Source organism: Syzygium oleosum, unplaced genomic scaffold (genome assembly GCF_021117445.2).
Source record: "Syzygium oleosum isolate NSW1041296 unplaced genomic scaffold, Sole_v2.1 Sole_v2.37, whole genome shotgun sequence".
Classification (NCBI taxonomy): domain Eukaryota; kingdom Viridiplantae; phylum Streptophyta; class Magnoliopsida; order Myrtales; family Myrtaceae; genus Syzygium; species Syzygium oleosum.
This window is the reverse complement of record NW_026607521.1, coordinates 535,438-546,683: the sequence shown is the minus strand read 5'-3', so window position 1 is coordinate 546,683 and position 11,246 is coordinate 535,438. Positions and strand designations below refer to the sequence as shown.

Below are 11,246 nucleotides of genomic sequence, written 5' to 3'. Positions count from 1 at the left end.
GCCGCATGTCTGTTGGCACCTTTTAATTCCCATTGAATCTGCTGTTAATCTATATTCTATGTTTTCGTAATTTGTAATTGAAGAGGCCATAATGTAAAAACTTAATTTCTCGCACCCTGCGAAATGCCCGAAACAAGCTGGTCAGGGGTTTGTTCGTGGCATAACTCAAGCTCGTGATTTTCTATCGAGACAAATCCTTTCGTGGATATAGACTATCGCAAATAAGGGTGAAGAAAATCAATGCCGCTTCGTGAGTGCGATGCTTTTTTCTTATGACCCGTCATTGTCTTCGGCGGCGCTTGGATTGATCGGTGGATAAAATATCCACTATTAAAAAATATCAAAAAGCTCCTTCACAAATATATATATCTCATCGGATTAGGCGCGCGCCGGATAAGTCCGAGGAGGCGGCCCGGTTCAAAGAAGGAATATGCGACCTGTGATACGGTTTAGGTGGCGCATCAAGCTCAACTCACTTAAGGTCAAAATTGTAGAAGAAATATACTGATAAGCATCTTCAACTTGAGGCTAACTTCCAATTCGATTGCATTGCATCCCCAATACTCTAAATTCTTAAATACGAGAATTAGGCTATTTAACGAGTGACTTTTTTCCTTAAAAATGGCTTGCTTTTTTAGCATTTGAAATATATCTTCCATTTAATCGTAAGCAACCCAAATACTTAAATATATACATATGCATGAGGTCTTAAGTCCATTTTTTAAAAAATTGAAAATTTTTCATGGTTTTTCTAAATTTAAACAAAAGTACTACTTATTATTCGATTCGTACCAGCGGTTCCCTCGCAAGAGGAAAATGCCAAAATTGGAATTCTGAATTACATATATCGCAGAGAAAAATTGCGTGCCTCGTCTCGTTCTGTCTGTTTGATTTGAATTCTAAACGCTACTAATTCCCAAGTTCCACAGAATTCCCCAACTATGTTCAAGATGAAGCGTTAAAGATGAGTGCCCGATACTCCATCTTGACATGGACTCTACATTTGCACGACCAATTCGTAACGAAGACAGAGTACTCAACAACCAAAACTCATGGGGCGTTGCTTTCTGCATTTTCTTGATGAAATGCCCCTCCAAGACACTACTAGTGAAGGAATCCATAAGGAAAACTGCTCTGTTCATGCGTATTGACAAGTAATGTCCCCGATGGGCGTTCGTCGATGACAAAACAAACCACTTTCGAGGGGTTTTAAATTTCATTAACGATAAGTGAAATCCAACCCATAACCCATGAAGTTAGTGCACGAAGCTCCATATTTCCCAGATAATTGGTGAATACATAGATAGTTAGACATTTCCGCAGTTCACAGAATTGAACAGACAAACCTCCACTTGAGGCTTACCCATCATGATTCATGAGGCCTCTTTTGAACAGTCCAAATAACCTCAACCAGAACTTGAAATGGCTTCCTCACAATGCTCTGCTGCATCATCCTTTGCACCATCATCTTCAAAACTCGGAGCCTTTGGAATTAGTCCAAGCATCTTGAACATGAGTTGATCAGCATCGAAATCATTGTTAGGAGTTGTCAGAAGCTTCTCGCCCGTGAAAATGGAATTTGCACCGGCCAGAAAGCATAGCGCCTGCTCCGGCATAGAAAAACGGACTCTGCCGGCAGATAACCGTACCATTGCTTTTGGCATGACTATCCTCGCAGTGGCAATCATCCTTATCATCTCCCATATTTCAACTGGCTAAAAGCAGACATAAAAGTGAGATGCCTTTTCTCAAGACAAATCTCCTAAAGAAATCTAACCAGATGCGTGGTAACCTCATTATTCATGCTATTGATTCATAGAAATAAACTGATATGACTCTTAATTGGTGATCTCCACTCATTAACGTATGCGTGCTTGTTAAATTCTGTCGTGCAATTGGAAGTGGCATTTTCCTGTCAAAACATTTCAGAATAAAGCAGTTCTCTTTGCATTTTCAATATGAAGGCATTAGCACCATGCTTCAAGGCACTTGCCACGAAAATCTCATCTAAAAACTGTTAAGAGATCATTTTGATTATCATATGAAATCTGACACGGATCATTCTGCAAGTCTACTAGAATATCCTGTGTCTTTTCCCTATAGAAAATATACCTCCTGATTAGACATTTTCACATAATACCAGGACGTTTTCAAACCCAACTAGTTTCCATTAACATGTTAAAAAGTTGTTTTTTCTGAATTTCTTTATTTCTTCTGTCATATTTTTCGTACCAAGTCTTTACCAGTGAACATCTTAAGTTCACAAAATCTCAGACGGCAATGCCAGGTGAAGATTCATAAGAATATGCTTCATTTATTAAGTCGAAAGATAAGGAAAAGAAGAAAAAGGGGGCAACAACGTTTGCCTAAAGGAGCTGTTACTGATTAAAAATCGCTTGGGAGCGCAGTTTACTAACTTGTTACCAAGGAAAATCAAATTACCTTCTGATCTTGTAGAGGTGTGCCTTTTACGGCAAGCAGCGCGTTAATGGGGACGCTCTCTGGATGTGCTGGCAGGGTCGCCAAAGTATGCAACAAACCAACCCGGTCCTCCTCCGTTTCTCCAAGCCCAATTATTCCTCCTGTACATTAAAAAAAAAAAAAGAGTTTCGACTTGGTCATACAAATCGTAGAATTTATAACTAGAAGCTTCCTGAGAAGAGTCGTCCTTATACAATACAACCGTCGAGAAGAATGCAAAAAAGTATGTGAAGCACAGTCTAAACTACCACCATTAAATATTGTCATTGAATACTCAAAAGAGCCACTACTTTCATATTAATTAATGCCATCACATTAGTGACCTCAGAAAAATGTACCAGGGAATACCTAGTGGATCAATGCTTGCAGAGCTAACACCAGTAACATCGACGATTGAAGAAAAGGGGGAGGAAAAAAAAATCTAAGGTAAAACCACGAAACAACAAAACTCATGCTCTGTAGGTGATTCAGAAAGATGGTTTACACCTGGCTGCAGGCTAAAAATGAATAACATTAGTGAACTGTGTGGAATGGGACCAAACAGCTAAGAACTACAATTACTTCGGAAAGCCAGGAAAAAAAGGACTAGACACATTGGTAAGAAAAGTACCAGCCAGAATTGTTATTCAAGTTAACCATGCCAGGACAGAGAGCATACTCTCCTTAAAGCAGCTGCTGGCAGCTGGACTAACTCTAGTGATCCAAACTGCTTATATATTTTTTTGTCATTCCTTTTAACTTAACTTGCTACTTAATCTGTCTGAGATTAAATATTAAGGAAGAAAGTCTCCCTTATCTACACTGTAGTTGGGAGTACAAACAGGCTTTTAATGCTAAACATTAATTTGATTCGTTTTTCCTGAAAATGCTCCAGACTGTTCTTCAGAATCCTCAGAGAGGTCCTCGGTAGAACTTCAGAAAGATGAACAATCTGCTAAATACAGACAACAGTTCCTCCGAAAGCATGATAACCTTATGAATTACACTACATTTTGTACTACAAAGAATTTATCGTGATAGCAATAATCTGTAGCAAGAGCATACCAGAGCACACATTAATCCCTGCATCGCGGACGTAATCGAGGGTTTTCAACCGCTCATCATAAGTTCTTGTGGTGATTATATTTGGATAATATTCTCTTGAGGTATCGAGATTGTGGTTATACGCTGTCAGGCCAGCATTCTTGAGTTCAATGGCTTGCTGCTTTTCTAGCATGCCCAAGGTGCAGCATACCTCCATCCCCATCTCCCTGATCAAAAACATGTAGCAAGGTCAAACTTGTGAAGGAGAAATGTTAGCAGGAAAAGGAGTACCTAAATCAAAATGAATGATAAAAAAAAAGGGGGGGTGGGGTGGGGGACATCAAATCCTGACTTTGAGACTATTCAGATCCGATCATGCATGGCCCAGACATGCAAGTCAAACATGGGTTGTTCGGCTGTAGGACCGTTACTTCCATTACATCGATGTGGATTGCCTTCGGCAACAGCAATAGAGCTTTTTTAAACATTTGTAAGCCACGGGCTACTTAGAAAACCCTTTTGTTTGAACATAGGAGTTTGTAAGAGTATAATTCAGGAAAAGTAGTGAGAGACACCTACAAAACAAAGGACGGACAGATCTGTGGGAAAATAAATTTGGCCAGGCTGCACAAGAGAAAAAGTTTGCAAAAGGCCAAGGTAGCACTTTGTAGCATGATTAAATTTGCTAACATCGGTCTTGAACATATTGAACTATTGGCATCTATCTTTCTTTATGACACCTTTAAATATCATCAGCTACTAATGGAGTGTTGAGAAGAGTGTCAAAAGATTGGCCAACTAATGTCAACCAACATGGACTGTTGTGGCTGGAAATGTGTAACAGACAGCTTCGTGGCATTCCAGAGCTTGATAAAGCTTTAGCAACGGCGATCGTGATGAGATGTATATGGAGATAATAACCGAAAGTCAATCGAGACTCATTTTATGCATAATTCTAGTCCATCAATCATGATGTGATAGGATAGCTAAAGGAAAAGTAAATTTCCAAAAGGTCTATAGATAATACTCAATTTCCACAATAGCTTTTGTACTCTAGATTCATTAATATTTAACAAAGTTAATTGAGACTCATCCTACGCACAATTCTAGTCTGCCAATCATAATATGATGGAGGCCATAGCTGTAATCGGGAAGACGCTCAGCTAAAGCAGCAGACCAAAAGTAACCTGAGAAATTGTATTTGAATCACTCAGCTCTACATCAAATATGCATCACAATCTTAACGATACCTCAATTTCACACAGTAAGGCTGAGTTTACCAACTAAGGTGAGGTTACTCGTCATAAACTTTTCGGTTAAAAACACAAGAAGGAAAACAGGGCTGAGCGACCAATTGATGTCAGAATGAAACTTTCAAGGAACATTTTATCGAACTTAATCTCAAGGTTTGAGTGCAAAACTAAATAAACATTAACGATTTTGGCTGAGATGGACATTTTTATAGGGGAAAGAGCACAAATAACGGACAGGAAACTGCACGCATAATTGCGAGACACATGGTGAAGGATCCAACAGCAACAGTTAATCAATTTGCAAAGAAAGCAAGAGTTCCGCAACAATGTAGAGCAATTTCTTGTGGTTATATCATGTGGAGAGAAGTAGCTAGATGGAAAAGTACAGAATACTTTGCAAGGTACTTCCGTCAATTTTTGTCTTTCAAATCTCTCATTGAGTAGGATGCTTTGCATCTCATATCTTTTAAGAACAAAGGAGAATCACAGCTCCACCAACAATATGCAACATAAGCCGAAATCACTATGCCCAAAGGGAAGTACTCGAACAACCCGCTACTCCTCCAATAAGAAACTCTGAGATTTGGAATTGATTTAGGGTTGTCATGGGGAGTAGTCCTCCTACGATTTGTGTCAAGATATGAAATCCTAACTTACTTCCTTACAAAAGAGGAACAAAATCATTTGAAATTTGGATATTCACAATGCTTTTACATAACAATCTGAAAATATTACCTTATTTCCTTCACATATTCAAGGATCTGGTTAAAATTAGTCTTCCTGCCTATGGTATCTCTCCAGGCAGCACCCATGCAAAAGCGTGTGCTACCAGCCTCCTTGGCCTGAAAGGTCATACTGGTTAAGATCACACGGAAGTGGAATGAATTGCTTTGAAAACAAAATGCGGCACTAGCACCTCAGATAGGTGATAAAGAGAGAAATCTATATGACCATGAAGTAGCCCAGAGGAAATACCTTTTGAGCTGCCTGAAGGACATCGTCCTTTGTCATGAGCTTCTGGGCTTTCAACCCAGTGCTGTACCTGGAGGACTGTGGACAGTAGGAACAATCCTCGCTGCACCCACCTGTCTTTATGGAGAGCAGAGTGCACTGCTGCACTTCCCTGAAGTTATGGGCATGTCTATGGACTTGAGCCTGACCAAAGCGCAGACGTTAGCCTTTCAAAACTCATAAAAGCTGATGATGTCCGAACTCAAAAACCAATGCCCTTGCTATAAGAAATTCCTTTCAACAAGAGACAAGGACAAGATACCCATCACGCACGCAATGTCTTCTACATCTTAAAGACTCCAGCAGCAAGATTCAACATTTGGTCAAAGTATGGAACCCAACCGAACCGATCCTTCCTCCCTCGACTTTCTTTTCAACGTAAAGGTACGAATCAAACATGCATTTGCAATCGCTCTCTCCCACTACGCTAATGGCCGAGCAACACCCGCTGGGGGGGAGAAATCGTAAAGGGAAAAGACAGAGAAACGAGGAGGCAGAGGCGAAGAGATGCTGACCCCATGGAAGAGGAGATCGAGGACGGGGGAGCCGTATATGGACTTGATCTCGTCGCGGGACCAATCGTTCCGGGGACCCTCGCCGATGCTCCTGTCGGCGTGAACCGCAGCTGCCGACGAAGAAGAAGAGGAAGAGGAAGAGTAGGAGAACGTGAAGAGAAGAGACGAAGAAGAAGCGGAGATGGGCCTCGCGCTGCCGCGGAATGCCGATCGAATCACCAGCATCTTTTCCCCCCACGGTCGGCGGCGGCGGCGGCGGAGGAGGAGGAAGACGACGGTGGGGGGGGAGCGGGGGGGTTTTGGTTGTGCCGACGCTGCCAAACAAACCGGGGGAGCTCAACTACTACTATCTACCCCTCCTCGTGTTTGTCGTGCATTAAAAATCGTCATTCTCGCTGCAACGGTAAGTCCTTAATTTTCTCCAAATGGCGCGGGGAGGGCGACTGCCGCTGGACACCCGTCAAGCATCGATTGCATTCGGTTCGGCTTTTAAGAAATTTCTTTTTTGAAGTAATGTAAAGGGCTTTTAGATCATTGTAAATCTTGCGCACCGCTAGAAAATATTTGGATCAAATTATGATCATCTGGCATCATCGATAACTTTATAACTCGAGATTGGCGAATCTTGCGGCGATACTACACCGGGATGTTAGAAGCCGAAAAATCTCTCCATACGAGGAATGCGGCGGCAATTAGATAGTGCAGAATGAGCATTCCAGAAATTTGAATTGAACCCGTAACCTCGCGAAGGACGGTCGATCTTTACTATTAGGCCGACCACCTTGGTGGTCGTTGCTTTATAAGTCTGGTGGATCTCGCGCTTGCGCTACCCAATTAGCTCGACTTTCCAAGCATGGGGTCGAATTGATTAGTATTTTAAGGAGCAATGTAATGCAGTAAAGCAGGAAAGCACTTTCTTGTATTTACAATAGTCTTGCTTTTTTTTTTTTTAATTTAGTGGAGCGCGCTTTTTCCGCTCGTTCTTCAACTTAGACAATCCATTTTTTGTATTTTGACCGTATTATCCCTTGTGTAACCCACTACTTTTATTACCACTCTAAAAAATATATATTTTTTATTTCCTCTTTTTTTTTTCCTTTGTCGATCCCACTTTCCTTCTTCTTCTTTCTTTCCGCGCCTTTCACGTCTCAGTTCTCGGTTCTTGCAAATTGGTCGCTTTATTTTCTCTCTTGCATGCCATTCTCTTCTTTCTGTGCCTCCCTATTTCTCAAGCTACAGGGCATTGAGACACTATTGGCTTGCATTCACACTAAAATAAATCGAATTCACAAGAACAAGATAAACATACATTGGGAACCCCACACAAGCCCCACAAAAAGATCATCCTCCGTATCGATGTTGGCTACAGATGGACTATTAAGTTCTTGAGATGGATGTCCAGCCACCGCATCGTCAGCTTGTCTCAAGATGACAAGTTGTCGGTTGCAGATTGATTGCCTTGGGTTGTCAAGTTCTTGGGACGGACGTCCAATTGCCGCATCGTCAACTTGTCTCGAATCGATGAGCTTGACATGTCTGGCGAGTTCTAAGGCCAACACGATTATATCAATAACACGTTCCTACCCCACCACGCTAGACAACCAATAAATGGCGAAGTCAACAGTGCCGAGCACATCTCGGGCTCCAACCAGAAGACTTTGATGGGGTACAAATCAACCCAATTCAACTCTGAAACGCAGAAGCCGAGCAACAGGGGCGACTGTGGGAACGATGGGGCGAAGATGGATCGCGGCTTTTTCCCCGACGAAGTTGAAAGACAAGTCGATGCTCTTGAGAAGCCAAACTAGAAACTTCAACCCCACTCACGTCAGGAGTGCTTCGATGGTAAAATTCCACGAGGAGTACACCCTTAATCGTACATGGAGGGACCAGTCGAGATGCGTGAAAGCCTGTTCAATACCGTATGACCGTTTAAAAAAAAAGCGCAGAGTTACTCAAACTCAAAAAGAACCGAGTCGGGTATCAAAAATGAATCACTAACAAATTTAAACCTTTACTAAATTACCAAAACATCTACCTTTTTCTACCTGGATAAGATAATAAATCTACTTACATGGAGACATGGGAACTTAGTATCATGATAACAAATGCATCGAGAATATTTGACCGATTAAAAGATAAACTTGTGGATCATGGCCTAACATGATATTTAAAGTATCAAACGTATTCTTTTCGTTACAAAAACATTAAAGAACAGTTGAAAGACAGGTACTATCAAGTCAAAATCCGCAATTAATTTGTTGGGTATGTCATCAAGGTGGTCGTACATCCGGGAATTTTCTAAGTCAATGAGATACTTATCAATGTACTTTGTGCATGGTACTGCTGTAACTTTCACCTATCAAATCGAAACAAATCAGCTGCGGCTGATATGCAAAACGAGTAAGGATCGCTAGAAAGAGAAGAATAAAAGAACAAAAATGGAAAATAAAAAGAAGAAAGAAAGAAACGTGAATCTTTTTCTCGTTGTTTGGATGAGTGGGGATGGAATATAGAAAAATGAGCAAAACTTAGGCTCCATTCGATTAACGGAAAATAACTTTCATAAAATATTTTTTGGATGTTTCAGAGTTCGTTTAACGGAAAATAAATTAGTCATGAAAAATATTTTCCATCAATAAAAAAAGTACCTTCAAAAGTGAAGAAAAAGTTTTCCGTATCTTCTTTCACCCAATTTTCTTACAAATAACACATTTTATTTTTATTTTTTCTTGTTTTTCTTTTATAAAATACAGAGTTTTTCTTTCTTTCTTTCTTTTATTTTTGTCTTCTTCATTGGCTGGCGACCACCCGCAGGCGAAGCGGAGCCTCGCCGGTTTGTGGCGAGGCTCCACCTCACTTAATTTGGCGAGGTTGAGCCTCGCTGGATCTGGCGAGGTCCGAGCTTGTCCGACTAGCCTGGGGCGAGCTCGGGCCTCGCTAAAATCTGGTGAGCTTTAGCCTCACCAGCCTGTGGTGAGGCTCGAGCTCGCCTGTGGTTAGTCGCCAGCCACGGAAGAAGACAAAAAAAATGAAAAGAAAAAAATAAAAATAATTTAAAAATAAAAAAAAATTGAATTTGTATGTCATTTTTTCTGGAAAATCAAATCGGATACCGAATGACGAAAAATATTTTCCAGTTCATTTTCAGGTTTCGGCCGAACATCGAAAAATATTGTCATTTTCCAGGAAAATGACTTTCCAAAAACCATTTTCTAGAAATGTCAGCGAAATGAACGAAGCCTTAAAATAACTTCGGAAAGATCTAGTTCATTAATTTTCAAGATGCTTGTCTAGGCTTTTCTTTCTCACTCTCGTCTCTTCTCTTCCCAACCAAACAAGAATGGATGATTGTTCGTCAATGTTATTGTTTCTGCATCAACTCCCTCAAATATGAACATTGTAAATTGCTGTCGAAATTTTCAATATCAATTGGCTAAATTTTTGAAATTTGACAACCACCATTTTTAAGTTTTAGGACTCGGCTGAATTTTCGTGATGGATTTTAGGATTTTTCTAATCAACGTATCCTTTTTTTACCGTATACTATACACATATATGCATATGTCGTTTTGCCAATATCTAATATCATAAATGATAAAGTGGCATTTATCTCATTTACCAAGGCCTTCCCAAACTATCATTGCATCTAATGATAGATTAACACTTTTTTCCATACATAACTACCGACTTCTTGTGTGCACATAGCAAGTGCCTACAAATTAGTAAAGTTTATTTTATTTTTTAGGTCAGACCTAAACCTTTCGAGATATGTCATTAGATCTGTCAAAATAGACCATAAACTCATTTCGTAATCCATATTTGATAGGTCGAATTATTAAATGGATATTCAATAAATGAGTTATAAATTGATTTTGAATGGTAAAACCCAAATTAGGGAAAAGTGTCAAAAAGTCCTAAACCTTTGGCATTGGTGCCAATTTAGTCCTAAACCGTTTTTTTTGTGCCAATTCAGTTCTAAACCTTTTGCATTGATGCCAATTTAGTTCTAAACATCTTTTTTGTGCCAATTCAGTCCAAAACATTTTGTCTACGTGCCAATTCAGTCATTTTGCCTAATTTTGGGCGGATTTTGCTGACGTGGACGTCGATCGACAAGTAGCTGGTCACCGACGCTGACGTGGACAACTTTTAATAATATTTTAATATTTTTTGAACTTTTATTTATTTATTATTTCTTTTTTTTTTTCCCTCCCCTCCCTCCTTCCACCAGCCGGTTGCTAGACCAGCGACCGGCAACAGGCCAGAGGCCGGCGAGGCTCGCCCTTGCCAGCGACGGCGAAGGTGAGCCTCGCCCAACCATGGCGAGGTCGATCTCGCCGGCCTCTGGCCTCTAGCCAGTCGCCGGACCGGCGACCGGCTGGAGGAAGGAGGGAGGGGAGGGAAAAAAAAGAAAAAAAGAAATAAAAACTCAAAAAAAGATTAAAATATTATTAAAAGTTGTCTACGTCGGTGCCGGTGGCCGGTCGGCGTCTATGTCAACAAAATCCGATCAAAATTGATCGGAAAGACTGAGTTGGCACAAATACAAAATGTTTAGGACTGAATTGGTACCAATGCAAAAGGTTTAGGATTGAATTGGCATAAAAAAAAGTTTATGACTAAATTGGCTACAATGCAAAAGGTTTAAGACTAAATTGGCACAAAAAAAAGGTTTAGAACTAAATTGGCACAAATGCAAGAGGTTTAGGACTTTTTTGACACTTTTCCCGCCCAAATTAACATGGATGTTAAATAAGTTCACAATTTACTTACTTTCAACTGACCTCTATGACTTTTTCTCGCCCTCACTCGATTTCGTGCTCGCTCGCTCCACGCTCTCACCTCAGTTTATATATGAGCTTTTCTAAATTTGGTTAAATACGGAAATATTTTAACAATATGGGTAAGACGTGAATATTGATCGGGTCGGATACGAGTCACTATATTGGAATTGCATGGA

The 11,246-nt window shown here is 40.4% G+C and overlaps 1 protein-coding gene across 2 annotated transcripts; it reads right to left on the bottom strand.

Annotated features, from left to right (window-relative positions):
* Positions 1-1,181: 1,181 nt before the first annotated feature.
* On the bottom strand, positions 1,182-6,735 carry LOC115688603 (biotin synthase, mitochondrial). Of its 2 annotated transcripts, XM_056305552.1 has the most exons (7): positions 6,284-6,735; positions 5,733-5,912; positions 5,493-5,599; positions 5,301-5,378; positions 3,526-3,731; positions 2,443-2,582; positions 1,182-1,715 (listed from the first exon to the last, which is right to left on the bottom strand). In XM_056305552.1, the coding sequence occupies exons 1-7, from the start codon at positions 6,506-6,508 to the stop codon at positions 1,407-1,409; spliced, it is 1,245 nt and encodes a 414-aa protein (XP_056161527.1). In that variant the 5' UTR covers positions 6,509-6,735; the 3' UTR covers positions 1,182-1,406. The 2 variants fall into 2 exon arrangements, with proteins under 2 accessions (XP_056161527.1, XP_030470338.1); XM_030614478.2 differs by lacking the exon at positions 5,301-5,378 and having other exon boundaries at positions 6,284-6,731.
* Between the last annotated feature and the right edge of the window lie 4,511 nt (positions 6,736-11,246).